The sequence below is a fragment of the Suillus clintonianus genome, assembly GCF_016758775.1.
Source record: "Suillus clintonianus strain FC179 chromosome Unknown DEU56scaffold_183, whole genome shotgun sequence".
NCBI lineage: Eukaryota > Fungi > Basidiomycota > Agaricomycetes > Boletales > Suillaceae > Suillus > Suillus clintonianus.
Window position 1 is genome coordinate 37,980 of NW_024539407.1, and position 21,899 is coordinate 59,878.

At 47.6% G+C, this 21,899-nt stretch overlaps 5 protein-coding genes across 5 annotated transcripts; 4 read left to right on the forward strand and 1 right to left on the reverse strand.

Moving 5' to 3' along the window:
- Positions 1-417: 417 nt before the first annotated feature.
- Positions 418-2,765, reverse strand: DEU56DRAFT_935029 (laccase; the record flags this gene model as incomplete). The annotated part of the gene is made up of 13 exons (XM_041358783.1): positions 418-645; positions 697-764; positions 815-838; positions 895-1,043; positions 1,106-1,126; positions 1,181-1,907; positions 1,958-1,985; positions 2,037-2,112; positions 2,162-2,203; positions 2,271-2,324; positions 2,379-2,447; positions 2,502-2,553; positions 2,602-2,765. The coding sequence occupies 13 exons, from the start codon at positions 2,763-2,765 to the stop codon at positions 515-517; spliced, it is 1,605 nt and encodes a 534-aa protein (XP_041201190.1). The 3' UTR covers positions 418-514.
- Positions 2,766-4,601: 1,836 nt separating this feature from the next.
- Positions 4,602-6,166, forward strand: DEU56DRAFT_842653 (uncharacterized protein). The gene is made up of 5 exons (XM_041355050.1): positions 4,602-4,826; positions 4,882-5,057; positions 5,113-5,226; positions 5,290-5,376; positions 5,428-6,166. Exons 1-5 carry the CDS (start codon positions 4,808-4,810, stop codon positions 6,064-6,066), a joined length of 1,035 nt encoding a protein of 344 aa, XP_041201191.1. The 5' UTR covers positions 4,602-4,807; the 3' UTR covers positions 6,067-6,166.
- Positions 6,167-12,476, forward strand: DEU56DRAFT_985240 (P-loop containing nucleoside triphosphate hydrolase protein). Its single transcript, XM_041360051.1, has 30 exons — positions 6,167-6,454; positions 6,505-7,028; positions 7,078-7,330; positions 7,381-7,581; positions 7,630-7,820; positions 7,875-7,974; positions 8,028-8,061; positions 8,115-8,233; positions 8,283-8,417; positions 8,472-8,695; positions 8,746-8,825; positions 8,873-8,938; positions 9,000-9,007; positions 9,059-9,120; positions 9,173-9,231; positions 9,294-9,471; positions 9,526-10,054; positions 10,104-10,162; positions 10,224-10,403; positions 10,454-10,799; positions 10,850-11,007; positions 11,060-11,123; positions 11,179-11,232; positions 11,281-11,371; positions 11,426-11,544; positions 11,599-11,724; positions 11,778-11,802; positions 11,858-11,948; positions 12,004-12,061; positions 12,114-12,476. The coding sequence occupies exons 1-30, from the start codon at positions 6,248-6,250 to the stop codon at positions 12,228-12,230; spliced, it is 4,458 nt and encodes a 1,485-aa protein (XP_041201192.1). The 5' UTR covers positions 6,167-6,247; the 3' UTR covers positions 12,231-12,476.
- Positions 12,477-12,627: 151 nt separating this feature from the next.
- DEU56DRAFT_919826 (uncharacterized protein) lies at positions 12,628-13,029 on the forward strand (the record flags this gene model as incomplete). Its single annotated transcript, XM_041358338.1, has 2 exons — positions 12,628-12,751; positions 12,824-13,029. The coding sequence occupies 2 exons, from the start codon at positions 12,628-12,630 to the stop codon at positions 13,027-13,029; spliced, it is 330 nt and encodes a 109-aa protein (XP_041201193.1).
- Positions 13,030-18,910: 5,881 nt separating this feature from the next.
- DEU56DRAFT_762035 (P-loop containing nucleoside triphosphate hydrolase protein) lies at positions 18,911-20,358 on the forward strand (the record flags this gene model as incomplete). Its single annotated transcript, XM_041350626.1, has 9 exons — positions 18,911-18,993; positions 19,043-19,061; positions 19,085-19,101; positions 19,160-19,705; positions 19,738-19,852; positions 19,906-19,930; positions 19,986-20,076; positions 20,132-20,189; positions 20,242-20,358. The coding sequence occupies 9 exons, from the start codon at positions 18,911-18,913 to the stop codon at positions 20,356-20,358; spliced, it is 1,071 nt and encodes a 356-aa protein (XP_041201194.1).
- Between the last annotated feature and the right edge of the window lie 1,541 nt (positions 20,359-21,899).

Sequence of the window (21,899 nt, forward strand, 5' to 3'; positions counted from 1 at the left end):
GTCTCAAAAGGCTTTAGGTTCGGCAAAGCCTGTACTGGACCCCTGGCACGAGTCTCGACCGTCTTGACGTCGAGGGACTAGAGCGCAAACTGATAAGCTTCGAACGCCCATCTTCCTGTCCCTGGACGTCGTCCTGACTCCTCAGACATTGTTTTTCTTGCGCTTCAGGGAGCAATATTACAAACCGGCACGAAGTCTCAACAAAGTCCGAGGACGTCCGCTCCCATAGAACGAGCAGTCCGTTGCAAGTTTCCGTTGGATCATCAATCAGGTACCGTAGTCATGACGCAACTAAGGTATCTTACATTGTGGAGCCTAGTGCCTTGTACGGCCTAGTACCCCATTATGAAGGGGGCAATTTAATTATAGCAGCGCTTATAATAGAGAAAGACCCAAGTAAGATCTACAAGATATTCATCCGTGTGACATCAGTTTGTCCTGCAGACATTATGCCCCCCAAGAAACCAAAGCGATCAGGACGCTCAAGGACGCTCAAGGACGCCCACCACCATATTTAGTGAAGAGGTGATGGTGGGAAGAGGAGAGTGGAAATATTAGCTGCTTCTTCATAGGACTTGCGACCCCCGCCTCCCAACTGTGAGGGTGATAGAGAGTCAAAGATCGGACATAACTGATCCCAATCATCTGTAGAAGCAATTCAGCCGTGGAAGAATATTTTCCTCACGCATGACCTACGTGGCATGGATTCAATCAACTGTGTGCGAGTGTCCGAAGGACTTTCCGCCATTATCACGGCGAAACCTCTTGATTAGCGGATTAGCCATTTCTTTCAGGAGGACATTCACAAACATACGCATCGAGGTGCCAGTCAATGTGACTTTTGGTCCCAGGGTTAGTACCTTTCTGGCCAGCTCAACAAAAATGATGTCATACCAATGCAAGAACCAGGGGCCAGAGTTGTCGGTCGTCCATCTTATCACCATTTGTTCTCCATTGCCGCCGGCGTTTACTACGTCGCGACGAACAGGGTTCACGTAATTGAAGGTTCCGTTGCCTGCGCTCTGTACGACATCGAAGGCATGCTAATGATCATCAAAATGTGTACCAGCCATCCGACGTTCTATCGAAGTTATGGCGAACTTACCCCATGAAGGTGTATTGGGTGCTGGTGCAATGGTATATCAGGCACATAAGCATCGAAGAAACGAAAAAGACGTACGGGTCCACCTCGACCGGTTGTTGACAGTGTCAACTCTACCACTTTGTTCGCTTCTAGAACGATGACACTCCCATTTTGAAGCAGCTGAGACGGCTCCTGAGCTCCACTGAGAATTTGTAGTAGAACAGGAACGGTAGGGGGTGTGAAAGTGACATTATTGATATAAAATGTTCCAAAGACGTTGGCAACTGAGAGGTTGAGGTTGATGTCAGCCTTCCCATACTCCGGAATGCCAGGAGCGCCAGGTTTTATCAGAGCATGTAAGTTGGTCTCTTGCAATGGGTTCTTGGGTGCAGGATTGACCGTGGTCGGGTCGGCATTTTGGGCGCCTTTGTAGCGCAGAATAGCAGAGTTCGTTCCTCCCTCGTAGGTTGCATCATTCGTATTAGGAAGATTGCGTATCCAGTAGTTAATCGCCGGCTTATCGGCTACCAGAACCACAGAATAGCGCTGACCCGCGAAAATCTGGAGCTGATCTACCATCAGAGGTTCGGTCAGTTGTCCATCCGCTTCGATGACGGTCAAGTTATGGCCATCGATGGAAAACTGGAAGTTTGGATCGCATGACATTGAAACCAGGCGCAAGCGATACCGCTTTCCCTGCTCAACACTGATTACAGCAAGATCAGACATGGGTCCGCCAGCATATCGACCGAGTCCATTGACGAGTGTAGAGCTGGCAGTATTACCTATGACGTAGCGCAAGACGGTAGCCGCAGTATGATACCTAGTGATACTACTTTAGTCGGACAGATTACCAACATTCGTAAAACTCACCAGTCGGCAAGTGTGACCACGGTACTTGCTGGAATTACATGGTGGTCAGAGGGTCAATACAAACCGGTTGCTCGCTCACCATCGTCGACGTCGTACATGTGTGCCAAAGGGTCCTGAGGATCATATATTACCAGGGGTCCCCTCAGACCATCACACTGTTCCACAGGTCAGCCCTCTACTGCGTGTGCAAAGTTCGAGCGATACTTTCATATTGGACGGAATAATGACTGTGATACCAATAAGTGCCTGCCTGGTTCGGGGCGGAGAAAGAGTGTAAAAAGGAGTGGTTCTGCGCAATGGGGCATTGTGTGACGGAGGAAGCCCCGTCGGCATAGTTCGTTCCATTCTGGTAGAGACCGTGCCAGTGCTGCAGCAAACAAAGTTAAAAGGTTAACAACGTCGATGATTTGACGCTGCTTACGACACTGGTAACCTTGAACATCGAGTCGTCCGTGAGCTCGTTGGCTACCTCGATATCAAAGTGATCTCCCTATTGTGAGGTCAGCACTGGCGCACGACGATAAGGAACTCGACAAAATTTCACCTTCTGCGCTGCAATCAAGGGTCCAGGGAATACGCCATCAACAAGAGTTGCTCTGTCAACGATCAGGGGTGAGCTTAGAGTGTCGTGATAATAGACTCACGAGCGTTCGAAGCCATCGGGAGCAATGACCTTATTACCTACGGCCAGTCTGGTTTTGGGGCCGAGCACGGCGGGCTGAGATAATGGGTAGGACTGGGAACGAGATACTATAGACGCAGCATTAATGGATGAAACGAGAAAAGCGATTAGAATTAGAATAAACATCGTGATCATTCACGATAGGTAGTGCTCTCACACCCAGGAGAGTAGTGGGATGTTGGATAGGATTATGATGAGGAGACACATACCTCTCACAGCTTTTATCTCGCAGCGGTAGATATTGAGTGTTTCCCGATTCAAAGCAGTCGTTGTCTCGATCGAATATTACCCGTTTGTGATCAGGCCGGAAACAGACAGCTGCTTGGTGATCTCCAGTACCCCAGACATCGTATCAACAGCTGAAGTTGGCAACTATCTGCTGTCGAAGAATAGTGACGTACCACAAAATCATGCCTCGGACACAACTCAGACAGCCAGAGAAGCCAGCCGACCCCAGGTGGCTCATAGCAGTGTTAGTGCTAGGGTACCACAGCAGCCCGAGACAGCTCTCCATGCATAGGAAAAGAATAACACAGACGGCTGGTAGTGACCCCTCAAGCATCCCGTACGAGAGAATCGGAACTAGAGGTTGTCCGAAAGAAATGGCCATACGCTGTAAGGAAACTTAGCATTGACCTGTCCATATGTCTTGAAACCGATCAAAGCATATATCGACGTCATCTGTGTTAGGCAACGTGCACAATTATAATGATCACCTTGGAAGGAACGGTGCAATAGCGGGGACCATAAACCGGCTTCCAATCGATACTGTCACCATGAGAAGTCAAAGTGTGAGGGAGATACCGACTCATCAAAGCGCGAGATCAGGCAGTGATCGGGCGGGATCCTGGAACAGATTATGTTATGCCTACTTGGTGACTTAGTTCCTGTTCCTCAACGATCAATAGCTTGCCGTGTTACGGATCGGCTCGGTGTACATGCAAATCGATGCTAAAGTCATACTTAGTGTTGACACTACCAGGTATGACTGGAATGCACTTATCAGCTTGCTGCAGACCCGAGATACTAAAAAAACTCACTTCTCGAGCGGCTATTGCGAGATTGCACACAATGGCATTGGCAGAATAAATAGTATAGGCCAGATTAGCTCGCAACCAAAACAAATGTATTTTTTGACACAGACCTGAGAAAAACATTTGGCCGGGATGACAATTCCGGTGTCGCACGGGACTACCAACGGAGGAGGACACCAAGTCGATGTTGCGGCTCCCCCTGCAAGATCACGCAAGAGGTATTAGTAACATCATTGTAATGAGTCGTGTCATTTGAAAGGAAAAGGCAACACGACAGTAGTATTTAACAGGGGGACTCTTCTTCGAGAATTGAAGGGCGTGCGCTGACTCCAAATAGGAATAATTTGATGCCTCAAATGAACTCAATACGAAAGTCAATACGCGACGCATCGCCAATAAGGAGGCGTAGATGGATGTATTTGGCCGAAGTACTGTACACTAGACGCTCGGGTGTCTCCGCACAGAATGTTGAAAGGAGCCTGAGACGGCTGACAAGATGGTTGCGGCGCGATCGCAATGACCGAAGGTTGTGCCATTATTGAATCGTCCAAAGTCAGGCTGAAGTGATAAAAGTATCAGCAATGGAGAGCCCGTTCATGGCTAGCAGGGCTGTATCAGTGACTGTCATTGCAGTATCATAGAATTGCAGAACCGCAGACCGAGTGATTATTGATTCTGAAAGTCGGGCTGAAGTGAGCAGTGGAGAGCCCATGCTAGGCCCACACCCTTTTTCGACTTTTACGTTTGCTGCACATGCTCGAAAGCTTGAGCTTGAGATGGCAATGATGCGGAGGCAGAACGGAAAGTACTGTGAATCAGTGTGATCTTCAAATTTTGCTAGTCCGACTCGGATGCGGACCTCCGAGTCAGCCGACTCGGTCCGGCGCGGACCTCAAGGGTCTGGTGGTCACGGGGGTGAGTTCAAAGTGTCAGGTCAACCTAGTAATGCATACTTTTGCTACACGCTAACCAGGTGCTGAAGCTCGCCAGGTCATGCCAGGCTATGCTCAAGATAAAAGTGATCTATTGGTCACCATGTCGAGCTACAAATGTCAGCCTCAGCCAAGCACTGTTAACTTCTGAGACTTCAATATTGAAGTCGAGGCTGACCTGGACTGAAACGGGTCCCATTATATGTATTCAATTCTGAATCGTGAGCGGTTCACCTCCCTTACATCCCCCTTTAGCTGATAGTGTCATGTACACAGCGGACACTGCCTACCGTTTCATCCTTACCAGCTTCTTTACAACGATCAGTCTTGTTGCGTTTATGGCATCCAAAATCTTCGGTTATACCGTCGAGTACCAGTGGAAGCGGAGTGCCAGTCCTGGGAGTTCTGTCAAGACCAATTCCTTGACAGTTTGTAAAGAGACACATGACAAGGTCAGTGATATTGATGACCTACACTTTTACTCAACATTGACCATTGCTCGAACAGTTCCTCAACATCATCAACCAAGGAGAAATTTACGAGTGGAGAATGTTTTACTACTCAGCGAGATGGCATGTGTACCAGAAAGGGCTCTATACAGGATCGCTGATGGTCTTCCCGGTATGATGTTTCACCTTTGTCTTTCGTTACTCGTTTCTGAGACCTTTATTTATTCATATCTAGGCGATTGAATCTCACTGCGTTGACAATCTATACGTTTCTTCGAAGAGTGTAAAATTCTTCAAGGGAATTCATCGTGTTCTCGGCTTGGTATGCATAAGTCATTGTATTTCTTGGCGTATAATCACAATCTTTGAGCAGCCACGTTATCCAACGAGAGCACCCGGAATGAGTCTCATCAAATATGCACCTTTGTTTCCACGTTTGGCTTCTCAGGTACCCTGGCGCTCTCATCACCCTGAGAATGTTTCGAGCGTATTCCAAGTTGCCCTAAGGAGAAGAGAGTATGTTAAGGTACTCGCAAACAGTGCAATCAGGCGCAAAGTAAAAGAGCCGCAAGTACACCTCGACAACATCAATCCGTCATATCATTCGACCCGAAGTCCGCATAATCAGAAGACATGCGACCTTCGCAAAACTCTCGTAAAGACACTTGGAGCCAGCGCATTGAAGAGGCAGTCACTCGTGATCAAGGAAAAAGAAGTACCCCACACACCGACGGAAGTCCGTTTGGAGCGCCGCCTCCGTTTGGCCCTTGGAGAGAATTTATCGATCAAGAACCTCGCTTCAGCTGCTGCTGCGAGAAAGGCGCCTGCACCTTCTCTGCCTGATCGTTCGCCATCTCGAATTTCTTCTCTACAGCCGAAGATACGTTATCAGGACCAGAAGTCGAGTCGCCGCAGTTTATTTCATGAAGCATCAGCCACCTCATTCAAACTGTCCGCGAACCTCGGCCCGGACGACGCTGCCCTCAAATCTTCCGTGTCCAATGAACCTTAATTTTAGCACTACTAGTGATGCACATATACGATAGTATTGAGTTGATTGCATCAGCCAAATGATGGTCGATACGTATAAATTTGTAATCGAACAGCCAGTCGTGACAACTTGTGAGAGGAATATTGACAAGACCGAGTTGCGACCGAGAACTCTTTCGCCATCGATATCATTGTCGCGCCTTATGGCGACTTGTCGGAACGTCGAAGGATGGCACATTGTGTCCAAGCTTCGTGAATTCGACCTCACTCTTTGCTTTGAGGAAGGTGTCCTTTTGACATCTCTTCTGGCTCTACTGCTACTATCGGTGACTTGCAGAATTTGGACCTTAAAATGTCTTCCCTCTCGTGATATATCGCGGAAAAGTCACTGGCGACTGTGGGCGAAGCTGGTGCGTTCAGATAGCTCTTTGTGTTTACCTGTTACCAACTGGGCGGACAGACTTTGTTGGGGCTGGCCATCGTCACGTCCTGCTTCAAACTCTTCCTCGTCTTGTCACTTAGGCACACAGCATCAGTCGTATGGCCTTACGTCCTCGAACCACTCGCGCTGATTGCGTCCTGGGTACTCACCCGACTGAACCATCGCCGGACACGTTCATCCTCAACCATTCTCCTACTATTTTGGCCTTGTTACACTGCCGGGCTGGCAATATGGACCAGATCGTTCATGCATGACGAAGTTTCACATGACCTTTTCGAGATTCTTTCAAAATGGGCCGTAGAACTTTTTGCTCTCCCGGCATACGCGCTGGAGTGCATCTCTCCTGATGATTCGGTCAAGGACAATTCGGAGAGTCCAGTGGTCACGGCCAATGTGTATAGCATTTGGTCATTTTCGTGGTTGACGTCGTTGATGAAGAAAGGTTCGAAAGAGATTATTACGGAAAACGACTTGCCTGCTTTGCTCCCCCGTGACGAGTCAGAGAATCTTGGAAACGATCTACAGTCCGCTCTGGACAAACAGTGAGTGTGATGTTTATCAGAGGTTGTACATTGTCCGACCGAGCTGCAGCTCGTCCTTTTGGGTCGCATTGTTTCTGTCGTATGGTGGCCCGTATATGGGTGCCGCATTCTTGAAACTCTTGCAGGACGGCCTCGCATTCTTGCAACCTCAACTTCTTCGATGGCTCCTCGCATATATTTCTAACTATCAGAGCACCAAAGGCACGGCCAACGTCCTTGTTGGTCCGAGCCCTCTCGAGGGATATGCCGTTGCTATCATTATGTTTGTGGCATCGATGTCGCAAACCGTCGTTCTCCACCAGGTAAACCCGGTCAACGTGATCGTATTTACAGTACTGACCGAAGTGAACAGTACTTTCAAATTTGTTTCGAGACTGGTATGCGTGTTCGCGCAGGCTTGGTGACCGCCATCTACAAAAAGTCTCTTGTGCTCTCTAGCGATGAGCGCGGGAATCGAGCATCTGGAGATATCGTCAACTTGATGTCTGTCGACGCGAGCAGGCTGCAGGAACTATGCACCTACGGTCTGATGGCGATCTCTGGACCGTTCCAGGTAGGGTAGTTCATTCTTTATAAATAAACATGCTCATGATATCGTCAGATTACGCTGGCTTTTGTATCCTTGTACAACCTTCTCGGATGGTCGGCTTTTGTCGGAGTTGCAATTATGATAATCTCTATTCCGCTAAATACATCGATCGCGAGGATGCTGAAGAGGATGCAGGAACAACAAATGAAGAACCGCGATCGGCGAACGAGGTTAATGAGCGAGCTTTTGGCCAATATTAAAAGGTACGTCAACCTCGTGCTCGCAGAGAAGCTAATAATCGATCGATTGCCGTGCAGTATCAAACTCTATGCATGGGAATATGCATTCATTCGCCGCGTTCTGCACGTGCGCAATGATTTGGAGCTGACGATGCTGAAGAAAATTGGTATCGTAACGGTACGCATCGATTCTCAAACAAAGTAACAGGTTTTCATCCTCACATCCATCAGGCTCTCAACACGACACTTTGGGGAGGCATTCCTAGTGTGTACCCTGACTTTGACTCGCTGCTCACAACTAATGAACAATTCACTCAGTGATTGTAGCATTTAGTTCTTTTGCCGCCGCATCTGTGTTCTCGTCGCGACCGCTCACAGCCGACGTCATCTTCCCTGCGATCTCGTTGTTCATGCTTCTTCAATTCCCACTCGCAATGGTGAGTAGCGGTTGTATAGTAATCTCAGCAATCGTTGACCGTGTCACAGTTCAGTCAAGTCACGTCGAATATCATCGAAGCAATTGTCTCCGTCAAACGTTTATCAGGCTTCCTGCACGCTGAGGAGCTGCAACAAAACGCGTTTATAAAGGCGCAGAAAAACAGTCTGAACAGTGGTGACGAGGTCGGCAGTTATCTAGCTACTTGACGGACACTTCAATATTCACATTTGTTACAGGTGCTTTCAATCAAAGGCGGCGAGTTCCAATGGAACAAACAAGATATTACAGCTGCTCTGGAAGATATCAACTTGACGGTGCATAAGGGGGAGTTAGTGGGTGTGCTCGGTCGTGTGGGCAGCGGGAAGAGTAGCTTGCTGTCAGCGATTATCGGGGACATGCGTAAGACGGAGGGTGAGGTGGCTTTGTTCGGCAATGTAGCTTATGCTGCTCAGAATCCTTGGTGCGTTGCATATGTGGCATTTTCTAGCACGTTCGCTTACAGGCGAACAGGATTCTTTCTGCGACCGTTCGCGAAAACATCCTTTTCTCGCACGAGTATGATGAGGTGTTCTATAATCTTGTTATTGAAGGTATGTACATGGTCATTTGTATGAGATCGGGACTGACCTTGCCACAGCTTGTGCTTTGAAGCCCGACTTGGAGCTTCTCCCACAAGGTGACCTGACGGAGGTCGGTGAAAAGGGTATGTTTTTGTCCATCCCTTCTGCGACCCAATATTAATGTTCATGATGTCTATTTCACAGGCATTACTGTAAGTAATTTGAGATAGTAAAGTATCAGTCAAAGGCAAATGATCTCTCAGCTCAGCGGTGGTCAACGTGCTCGCGTCGCGCTTGCTCGTGCGATCTATGCTCGTGCAGATCTGTGAGTGTCGTTTGTTCGTATATGATGTGTTCCTGACGCATGCGTCCTGCAGGGTTCTTCTTGATGATGTCTTAGCTGCCGTGGATTCCCATGTTGCCCGACACGTCTTTGGTGAATAAAAAGCATCCGGTCGCAAGCTGCCTCCTTTGACTAACGAAACATAACACTAACAGATCGTGTCATTGGTCCTCAAGGCTTGCTCGCAACCAAAGCGCGCGTTCTTGTCACCAACAGCATCTCGTATCTCAAGTATTTCGATCAACTTGTTTACCTCCGCCGCGGTATTATCTTGGAGTGTGGTTCGTACAATGACTTGATGTCGAACCCGGATAGTGAAGTACGCAAGCTTGTGTACGTGTGTTTCAATCCATGATGTTTGACGCACTCTAATTTAATTGATAATAGTCACGGTCACGCCACGACCGGTCCCAACTCTGGGGCGACCACACCTGGACGGTCCAGCGGCATGGCCACTCCTACCACAAGCGAGGGAGACATGCAAGCCACCCTTGTTGGAGAGCTTGAATGTGTATCAGAGAAAGTATCACGCAGAGAAAGTTTCAAAAAAGCCGCCCTTGCTGCACCGCCCAAACTGCGCGACGCCACTTCCGAAGGCATCTCGAAGGAGCACAGTGAACAGGGTCGCGTCAAGATGGAAGTGTACTCACAGTACCTCCATGCAGCATCGAAGGAAGGCTTCCTGTTATTTGTGTTTGCCACGGTCCTGCAGCAAGTGGTATCCGTCATGTCAACCTTCATGCTGAGGCTCTGGGGCGAGCATAACCGCGAGATGGGTGCCAACGCGGGACTGACAGACAAGTATTTCCTGGGATATGGATTGTTCAATTTTGTTTCCATTTTCTTAGGCGCATGTGCTGCGCTCCTGATTTGGGTGTTCTGCTCTCTTCGGAGTTCAAAGCATCTTCATGATTCGGTGAGTGTTGCGTTCTAAGTATTGATAACACGTTTTTATTCATTTTCAGATGTTGCATTCGGTTATGCGTGCGCCTCTGAGCTTTTTTGAGACAACGCCAACGGGACGGTGCGTTACATTGATGAACTATCCAATGATTTCTTTAAGTACGAACCATCTCGTATTGCAGTATTTTGAACTTGTTTTCTCGCGACACTTATGTTGTCGATCAAATCCTGGCGCGAGTGATCCAAAATATGGTACGCACGAGCGCGGTCTGCGCTTCTATCGTATTGGTCATCGGGTTCAGCTTCCCGCCCTTCTTGATCGCCGTCGTTCCGCTGGTGTGGTTCTACTCCAAGGTTACCGCGTACGAATGGATTTCTTCTTCTTCCAGAATCATCCTGACACTATTGATAGGTACTATCTCGCGACGTCGCGTGAACTCAAGCGTCTAGATGCGGTGTCCCGCTCACCCATCTTTGCGTGGTTCTCGGAATCCCTGGCCGGGATTTCCACCATTCGGGCCTTCGACCAGCAATCTGTTTTCATTGCCAGCAACGCGCGCCGTATTGATCGCAACCAGTTGTGCTACCTCCCCAGTACTTCCGTCAACCGCTGGCTTGCAGTCAGACTGGAGTTTGTTGGAGCAATCATTATCTTCGTCACGGCTGTTTTGACTGTCGCTGCCGTTGCGACCAGTGATGTTGATGCGGGATTGGTTGGTCTGGTTCTGTCGTATGCTTTGAGTACAACAGGTTCACTGGTAGGTGGCTGTACTTCCGTCTCGAGGTATTGCTCACTAAGCGACCACAGAACTGGTTCGTCCGCTCCGCGAGTGAAGTAGAACAGAACGTGGTTAGCGTCGAGCGTATCGTCCACTATGCGAAAGACCTTGAGCCGGAAGCTCCTTATGAGCTCCCTGAGAACAAGCCTGCCTCTGAGTGGCCCACTGCTGGGGAAGTTGAATTCCGGTGAGTTCGTGATGTTATATGCACGAACTTGTATTGAATTTGTCTGGTTTAGGGAGTACTCGGCACGGTATAGGCCTGAGCTTGATCTGGTCCTGAAGGATATTTCTATGACCATAGTCAGTTATATGCGCCAGTTTTCTCACAAATGCACGCTGACCGCAAATGCTCCAGAAACCCAAAGAGAAAATAGGAATATGTGGCCGGACTGGGGCAGGAAAATCATCCGTAAGATATTTGCTGTCAGTTTTTGGACTGTGACGATGATTCTTGCAGCTTCTTCTCGCCCTCTTCCGGATCATCGAGCCTGCATCTGGAACTATCTTCATTGATAAAGTAGACATAAGCAAACTTGGCCTGCATGACTGTGCGTCTTCCTAACGATATCCGTGTAGGCACCCTTTGATTGAGCTATCATTAGTGCGTACCGCGATATCCATCGTTCCTCAAAATCCAGACTTGTTCGAGGGCACATTGCGAGAGAACATCGACCCTGTTGGCGAGCACCAGGACGTTGACATATGGACCGCTCTGGAACATGTCCGTTGTGAAATATGCGTATGCTCCTGATGCTTACTGACAACGCTTCTACAGGCCCATCTGAAGGCATATATAGAATCACTCCCTGGGGGACTAGATGCTCCAGTTCAGGAGGCCGGATCATCGCTTTCAGCAGGTCAGAGGCAGCTTTTGTGTTTCGCGAGGGCGCTCTTGCGCAAGGTACGTGCGTTCGTTTGAATTGATTATAAGGTTTGACGACAGACACTCCCTAGACTAAAGTGCTCGTCCTCGATGAAGGTTTGTATGAGCGAAATCCTGTTCTTCTGCAAGGCTAATGTGCATGATTCTGTAGCAACATCTGCAGTTGATCTAGATACCGACCGAGCAATTCAAGAAATTATCCGGGGTCCAATCTTCCGCGATGTAACCATTCTAACCATTGCGTATGCCACATGTCCATCGTCGACGACTAGTAATGCTAATATGGTCAACATATAGGCACCGCTTAAACACGATCATGGAGTCTGACAGGGTTCTAGTTTTAGATGCTGGAAGGGTAAGAACACTCGAATGTCGTTCATTCGTGATGTATTGATTGGCCAATTTAGATTGCAGAATTCGAGTCTCCACAGAAGTTGCTGGAGAACAAGAGTTCCATCTTCCGTTCTATGGCGATGGAGGCTGGTCTAGTTCAGGCCCAGCTTGATGATGAAGTGAAAGCATAGGTGAACGTGCCTAATCATGCACACATTTTTATGTGCCGAGATGTTTGTTCGAGAATATAATGTTATAACCACACATATTTGTTCTTGCTCTCGTCTTTCTCTGTCAATTATCTAACTGCATTCATTGATGAAGCTAAGGAGGGCTGGCCCGATGCTCGGCTCACAATATATCGCAGAAGCATCATATGGGCGGCAGATAATGCTAGCGCGGCTTTGTTGCTACCCGATGCACCCTCACGTGCAATGATAGTGCCAAGACGTCAACAACATCGTCATCCCCGCTTGCTCTCCACGAATCTATAAAAACGAGCATTACTGATGATCGATGAACGTTGAACGGCCACCAAGCGGGATCATTTGGCACCATCAGGTCCATCTCCTCGTTCCCAGCGTCCTCATGCTTCCTCGGCTCGCCGCCTCTGGAACTTCTTCATTCCCTCTCGATATCGTCTTACTGCAAGGGGGTCTATTGCGATGCAACAACACCCCAAACGCCGTCTCTTTTGGAAGAAGAAAAAAAGGTAAGCTGTGTATTATGTGTCCCTCGTTATGCTGTACTTATACATCACCCAATCTTCAGAGAGTCTACGTAGCGCCTCCCCCTGTGAAGACTAACTCGAAAGCTCAGACTGGTCAGCCGCCCTCAGCAGTAGCTCAGCCTATATCGCAGCCACATTCGACTCCTCAGCGTCAGCCTCAGGCACAGACGGCGACACAACAACCTATTCAAGAAGAAGACCGAGATTGTTGGGGCAATGTTTGCCTCGCACTTTGGTGTATACCCTTTGGTAGTGACTGATCTTTGGATACCCGATTTACGCTAACTCTCTTGCTTGGTTGGGCTACATGTGTTGTTTATGTCGGTATCTCGTTGACACTCCATTCCAACTGTTGGTACGCAAGTCTTAGCCAGATGTTCGACATTCGAATTCTGAAGGTACCAGCACTTTGTCTGTCGTGCTCACGCATCCGAACGGTTGGGAAGGCCAACGACAATAACAACAGGTAACAGGTTAGACGCGCTGTCGAGATCGCTGGTCTCATCTAAGGAGGAGTAATCTCACATGCACCTCTTGACTGAGAGCGAAGCAAGTCTTCCTTTCTGTTTTACCGGCATGGTTGCAACGGATATAATCTCTAAAAACCTTATAGATGTGCCAGATTACTCGGACGAGGAGGAAGATCGATCAGACGGCCAGGGAGTCATCGTTGTTGATGCCGGAGGCGGAACTATCGATCTCAGTACCTACTCGATGAAGTTATCTCCGACTTCGTTCGAGGATATTGCCCTAGCTGAATGTGAATCCCGCTTTCCTGCGTTATTAACGGCATATAGCTTGTTCAAATACTATGCTGTATCCCTCGAAACGTATTCTAAACACTCCGAATAAATCAACATTTGAATATCCAACTGCGCACAGGCCCTGGAGTGGTGAAATCTTTCTGATCAAGCTATCCACGTTCTAGCACAGAAACATTCCTATGACGATCCACATCGGTCACGACGATGAAATCGCCAAAGACCTAATCAGAGGCTAAAGACAAGTAGGTTCTTTAATGCTGTACCATCAACCAATCCCACAACTTATCGTCCTGGTTTGATCCTGTTACACCCGGCAGGTGGTAGTGATATCCACCAATCACCTCTCCGTCTACAGCCTCTGCATTCTCAAATTCAGACCACATTTCTGCATGATCTGGAGGCTCTGCATTCTCGAATCTTGATCTTCAGTGGGTGTTCTGGGGGTGTTGGTGTACTATGTAGTCCTGGCTCACGTGAGACATTGACGGTATTCCATACCACGGCTACTCTACGAACAGCGGATGAAGAAGTCGATTTTATCACTCCAATCGGCATCGACTACATGATGGATTTAGTGTGGTACGTTTCGCATCGGGCTTTATTGTATTCAACGTCGAAGGTGTACGCTGGCAACTAGATTGAAGAACAACAAGTCAGGCTTGATGCGGTCATTCACGGTGCTTCCCACTCTTCTTTTCCCCCGTGTTGCTATCTTGAGTATAGGGATGGTGTTGTATCTTCACCAGATATCAATCGCGGAATTTCGATCATGATGCACATATCTCTGGCTGTGAAAAGTGATGCCTCTCACCACCGCACCAACTCCACGATGCAAATTCGAAAATACTGCGCCCATCATGCATGATGACCAGCATGTGAGAATGGCATCAGAACAAAGGTGACAAAATCACGAACAGTTCTAGATGTTCTTTCATCTTTTGCGGTGTTCAAGTTCTGCCCGTGCAAATGTGTTATGACCAACTTGTTATACGTACGTTGAGCCCCACATCTTGAAATCATTATTTATTCCCTGCACAGGCTGACAACACTGGCTATTAGAATGAAGATCGACAATATAAGAGATCTACTGGTACCTGTAGTGAACGACCTCGATAGAAGGGAAGACACTGCCCCACCAACACTAAACGATTCTGCCGTTGGCGCGGGGTGCGGTGATCGCTGGCATCAAATTCGCATCACCGGCAAAGTTTTATTCAAGGCCCGCTACATCACTTCGAACGTGACATCATATCCATCGACAGGAACGGATATCATCCCTCGATCTCATTTTGGTCATCCAAGCACTGCATGGTGGTGGTATATCTAGCACAAATATCATCGTCGTATGTCCACCAAGTTTCCCGCTCCCTCACATCCATCCTCTAACAGTATGACACTAGTCTCAGACGACCCTAGTTATTGGCCACTCATCAACGCTTGGCGTATTGGCAGCTATTTTGTAGGTTCGTGAAGAGCAGTCAGATTTCGGTGCTCATGCCTTGACCTGACCTTGATTGTGGTTTTCCAGTTGCCGCCTTCGTTGGAGTGGTATATGATTGGGGTGAGCATCATAACATTAGAGAATTGCTGATTTCCTACACGTATTTCCAGCCCTTACGTTTGGACAAGAGGTATGTTGATACTATGACCAGAGCAGCCATCTCGCTAAGATTTGTTTGTAGGTCGAACTGATCTGGGTGAGCACAGTTCCACGTCAGAAGAACAATATTGATTTGCGACAGAGACAACGCTGGTCCCTGATGACCGTCCTCTATCTGAGTGTACGTACCTTGCCTGTTGTGAATTTGTGCTGACTTGACAATATCCTAGGTGCGCTATCTTGGAATATTCTTTGTCATGTATGTTCAGAAGGTTTGACAATTGGTGTCGTGCTAATCAGCCAACTCGCATACTCAGCCTGAACATCCTGCGTATGTCTTCTTGCATTCACCGTGTTTGTTTTTTCTGACCAGTGGCATACAGGTGTTCCGACGATTTTGTTGACAGATGCAGTGAGTCTTCTGCACCGATGTCTGCTATTCCCATTCAATTAACCACGGCACCATGTAGGGGTGAGTGTCATTCTTGACCAGCTTCTTCGTTTACTATCATAACTGCTACAGATGTGAGTCTCTTTTTAGTGTGTGATCCACCCAAGGCCCATCACTAACCGTATTTCTCAGGCCGGATAGTGTACCTCTTGTGGGATTGGACGAATGTTGTGGCATTTCCAATGCTGTGTGGTGAGTTGTGCAGTTACAAGACCTATGATATTGAATTGACCGAAACATGTTGCAGTCATCATGATCACTCGGTTACATGCCATGTATCAACGATCCACAAGGATCCTGGTATTTCTCGTCGTCGTGTGCTTGGCTGTCAACATTTTCGACGGAGTGGTCATGGTAATGACAACGAGAGATTCTCCAGGGGGTACACTTAATTGTGAATGAAAACCGTGCATGGCGCTCATTGATGAATACCAGAGGAACTCGTTCTCTCTGGCACCTATGCATGCACGATTGACTATGCGGACAGTTCCCTACTTCTGAATTCCATGACTTGGATACTTGGCACTATCTGGGAGGTCCTTGTGCTGTGTCTCGCAGTCTGGATTGCTGTAAAACACTTCCGTGAACTGCGACAACATTCAGCAGGAGGGATTATCGGCGACTGTTTCACGGTGTTGATAAAATCCCACGTGCTTTACTTTGCGAGGTGAGTTCATATTGTGAATATTGTTCCCTTTTCCGCTGAATGATTGAACGCGCTAGTTATGTTGCCTTGTCTTGCTTCACCGTCATTGTTGAGTTGTCTCCGACGATCTTAGCCGTATGTCAATCTTTTGCTGACCTCTGCGTGCGACCGCGGTTCATCATTTCTATAGGACACATATTCCCTCGACACACAGATTTTGCTTGGTTTTAATCAGATTTTGATAGTCATACAGTCCTTTGTGCTAGGACCACGCCTCATCCTTAGCGTTCGAGAATATCACGCTCGGCTCGTGGCTGACTCTGACGCAGCAACCGGCATGACCTCAATCGCTTTCCAGGAGCGCGTGCATATATCGACAGGCAGTGGCGTGTAGCACGGGAGATGCTCGATGAAGTTAACGGTAATCTGGTGCTATGCAGGGAGCAGGAGAATTTGGCTCTTTTTCTTGATTTTCAAGTTTCGTCGTTGTACTTATTTATTTGGTGCTGCAGCGCAGATTTCAAGGAGATCTAGACATAGTATTTGCAAATATTTCGTCGTAATATTTATTCAAGTTATTTGTTCCGCAGACCATAATTGACGCTCCGGATTCGAGAGAGGCAAGTTATGCCATTTGGCTTGTTCATTTATTTGCGTTCTCGTTCAGATCAGGCTCCTACCGTACAAAAAACTAACAACGTCATAACAGATCAAGACATCGACTCGAAAATCGTACCCATTCATGTGATGATAACGTAGGCGAGCACCTCGCAGACTATACAACTCCCCGCCACCCATTTAAAACATCGATACATTAACTGCGGGCTGCATGATGAAATTAGTATGGTGCATTATGCAATCAGTTTTCGTCAGTCGCCTTAGGCCAACCCTGGGCCCTTACCACATCTTTTGCATTTACGCTTTCAGACTCAAGTCTCCAGGCAGAGTTAAGCGAGACGGAGACGCATTTCATTCGGAAGCCCTGACTCGCGTTTCTTAGTCAGATCCTTGTGCACAGAGCTTATAGTTGTAATTTGCGATGGGCTGCCAATAGGGAAAGGGGCTATCGGGCATAAGCGTCTGGGACGCGAGGAGCGATCTTTGATGGCCCGTGGGCGTGACTGCACTCGGATGGAGGAATCTTTGGTGGGTAGATCGCAGATAGAAAGCCAGTGCAACCTTGTGAAGTGAACACTCTGTTCGCGGAATGAGATAGCAGAGCAATGACAAGATGGGGCTGGGTGATGGGTCAGTGGGACGTAAATCAAGGGTGTGTTAAAAAAACAAAGCCAGGGTTGTTGAGGTTGAGGCACGTTTCATTAGCCTGGCGACTACCAAACTTCGCAGAAGCTAGATTGAACAGTGTCACGGGGCGACAGGGCAGGGATTAGTGGCGCATTCGTAGTTCTTTATGGATTTACCGACATCCTTCTTGTCCTGCAACCTGCGATAGCATAAGAGAAGGACAGCGTACAAAAGTATGTACTCGTTCCATTCAACGACATCCTGATCTCCATATGCAGATTGGTTGCTTATCTACCATTCAGCATCATGAGCCTGCACTGTCACGGTGAAGCCAGCTGGTGGTGCGGACGCCTTGAAGAAAGTCGATTCGTGGTGAATGGGGATACATAGCACATGATAGCAATTTGGACGAGGTTTGCAAGTCGGGGTAGCTGGCCAGTCGGAAATGAGTGGAATTGCGTGTGCAAGGCATATGACACCGTGCAAGGACGGGAATTAATCATAGTACTAGTAGTACTATGATACTTAAATACAGTGTGTTGCAAATGACTTTAGAATGCACGAGAATTTTTTTGCGAGCTCGGTGTTTGTAAAATAGTTTGTAATAGCCAAATGCGGGACTTTCTGTCACATCAACGACTCGAAAATATTGTCTCCTCCACCTCAGGGTGTATCAATTGCACTCTGACACTCGTATCTTCAATCTGAACTTAACGGCACTCCCTCTGTCAATACTGTCAATACTAAATAATTATAATATATGGCCTTGTCCGCAACGATTTTGTGTAACTCTGGCCATACTCGCGTGATTTTGCAAGACATTGAGCTAGTTTTCTAAGAAAATTCCAACAGTTTTCCATTGTTCATATTCTGGCGCATTCTGAATTGAATTCAGGAGTGATCAGAGATGCTAAATATTAAATATTTTAATCTGTTCGCGCATCGGCTCTAGTCTGAATCTACATACTTAGGGAAAATCACACTTTTCTGCGCGGTAACTCTCCGCTGGACTCAACACGTCAATTTTGAAAGAAAAAACCAGCGGGTCTTGTACTTTCAATATCAGGCTATCTATCCGTCAAGAAATTATATTTTTATGTGGATGTGTTGTAGAGATACAGATGTTTTAAAATGTGCAAACTCTAGTTGATCATCAGATAATCTAGCCTGGCTGGCAGTGGCGTGAAAACCGGAATGATTGACCAAGTGTGACACAAGTCACACGTCAAAACAAAGGAACAAACACAATTTTGAAAACGAGATTCTAAAGTCATTTGCAACACACTGTAATGATAAGGTCTCAAATTTACCGACTCAAGTGTCAATGTGTCACAGCGAACACGTGACAGAGCGTGTCATTTGTGACGCGACCTGCTTCCGCGCTCCGGTGTGAACGCGACTATACCACGCGCACCCTGCTATAGCACGGACGACCATGGCACCCGCTAAACCCTCAAAGACCATTGCAGCGACAGGGAAAGACCTTCGCTCTTTCTTCGGTGGTGCTGGAATCATTCGGTGAGTGTTGCGTTCAAAGTATTGATGACGTGTTTTTATTGATGTTCAGATGTTGCATTCGGTTATGCGTGCGCCTCTGAGCTTTTTTGAGACAACGCCAACGGGACGGTGCGTTACATTGAACTATTCAATGATTTCTTTAAGTACGAACCATCTCTTGTTGCAGCATTTTGAACTTGTTTTCTCGCGACACATGTTGTCGATCAAATCCTGGCGCGAGTGATCCAAAATATGGTACGCACGAGCGCGGTCTACGCTTCTATCGTATTGGTCATCGGGTTCAGCTTCCTGCCCTTCTTGATCGCCGTCGTTCCGCTGGTGTGGTTCTACTCCAAGGTTACCGCGTACGAATGGATTTCTTCTTCTTCCAGAATCATCCTGACACTATTGATAGGTACTATCTCTCGACGTCGCGTGAACTCAAGCGTCTGGATGCGGTGTCCCGCTCACCCATCTTTGCGTGGTTCTCGGAATCCCTGGCCGGAATTTCCACCATTCGGGCCTTCGACCAGCAATCTGTTTTCATTGCCAGCAACGCGCGCCGTATTGATCGCAACCAGTTGTGCTACCTCCCCAGTACTTCCGTCAACCGCTGGCTTGCAGTCAGACTGGAGTTTGTTGGAGCAATCATTATTTTCGTCACAGATGTTTTGACTGTCGCTGCCGTTGCGACCAGTGATGTTGATGCGGGATTGGTCGGTCTGGTTCTGTCGTATGCTTTGAGTACGACAGGTTCACTGGTAGGTGGCTGTACTTCCGTCTCGAGGTATTGCTCACTAAGCGACCACAGAACTGGTTCTCCTCGCTTTCAGCAGGTCAGAGGCAGCTTTTGTGTTTCGCGAGGGCTTTCTTGCGCAAGGTACGCGTCTTCGTTTTGATTGATTGTGAGGTTTGACGGCCGACATTCCCTAGACTAAAGTGCTCGTCCTCGATGAAGGTTTGTATGAGCGAAGTCCTGTTCTTCTGCAAGGCTGATGTACATGATTCTGTAGCAACATCTGCAGTTGATCTAGATTCCGACCGAGCGATTCAAGAAATTATCCGGGGTCCAATCTTCCGCGATGTGACCATTCTAACCATTGCGTATGTCACATGTCCATCGTCGACGACTAGTAATGCTAATATGGTCAACATATAGGCACCGCTTAAACACGATCATGGAGTCTGACAGGGTTCTAGTTTTGGATGCTGGAAGGGTAAGAATACTCGAATGTCGTTCATTCATGATGTATTGATTGGCCAATTTAGATTGCAAAATTCGAGTCCCCACAGAAGTTGCTGGAGAACAAGAGTTCCATCTTCCGTTCTATGGCGATGGAGGCTGGTCTAGTTCAGGCCCGGCCTGATGATGAAGTGAAAGCATAGGTGAACGTGCCTAATCATGCATGTCCGAGAATCTAATGTTATAACTACACATATTTGTTCTTGCTCTCGTCTTTCTCTGTCAATTATTTACTTGCATTCATTGATGAAGCTCAGGAGGGGTGCCCCGATGCTCGGCTCACAATATATCGCAGAGGCATCATATGGGCGGCAGATAATACTAGCGTGGCTTTGTTGCTGCCCGATGCACCCTCACGTGCAATGATAGTGAGACGTCAACAACATCGTCATCTCCGCTTGCTCTCCACGAACCTCTAAAAACGAGCATTACTGATGAACGTTGAACGGCCACCAAGCGGGATCATTTGAGACGTAGTAGGTCATATCAGAATGGAGGGATACTATCGAGTCCGTGCGCCAGCTACCACGTGCACTGGTGCACTGGCCGTTTCAAATTGGAATCCGAACTCATGAACCACAACCGTTGATTGATCACAGCAAGTAGAAAGGGGATAGTCATGTGTAAGAACTTCGCCCTCGTTCGAAGCATAGTGCTACTTTGAATTAACTTACATTTTCAGGTCTGCAATAGTCTGCAATCCGCGGAATATTTGAACACCGAAAAAATCTGTTCGTACATGATTTTTGTGGTAATTGAGGGGTTCTGCCACTGATCAAAGCGGGTGGCGAGCACAGTCGCAAGATTGTTCAACACATTCATCAGGGAATTTATGAGGTCCGAGATATTGTAGACTTGACAACTACAGGCCTAGACCGCTTCATCGAATCCTGTACGTTCTTTCATCTTTTGCTGTGTTCAAGTGGAAGTTCCGCCCGTGCAAACTATGTACGCTGCCCCACATCAATCAGTTTGTCCGATTAAGCACAGGCGTTTTTGCAATCCAATCCACGTCTCTACCCTACGAATAACGCGAGTAGAGCTCGACTCCTGCATTCGCATCAACTGCATAGTGAAGTTATGGTGGCATGTTTTGCAGTTTTTATTTGTTTCAGCGTTGAACGTTGAGGTTGTGCGTTGGCAGCTGTATGTTATCTTGTTCATGAGGAATCACGAACAGTTAAAGTTACATTCTTTCATCTTTTGCTGTGTTCGAGACTTTGTTCTGCCCGTGCAAACCAATTTGATTTTTGTACGCTTCCCCACATCAATCAGTTTGTCTAATCAAGCACAGGCGTTGTTCCAATCCAATCCATGTCTCTACCCTACGAATAACGCGAGCAGAGCTCGACTCCTGCATCAACTGCATAGCGAAGTTATGGTGGCTTTTGCCGTTTTCATTTAATTGAGCGTTGAACGTTGAGGGTGTGCGTTGACAGCTGTATGGTAAGTGTGTTATCTGGCATCATGATTGATCTTATGCAAGGAGATCTATTAAGTAGTACGTACTAGAACCAGCTGGTACTACGATCACTTTCGCATCACCGGCATTTTATTAAAGGCCCGCTACATCACTTCGAACATGACATCATATCTATTGAGTGGAACGGATATTATCCCTCTATCTCATTTCAGTCATGCAAGCACTGGATGGTGGTGGTATATCTAGCACAAATATCATCGT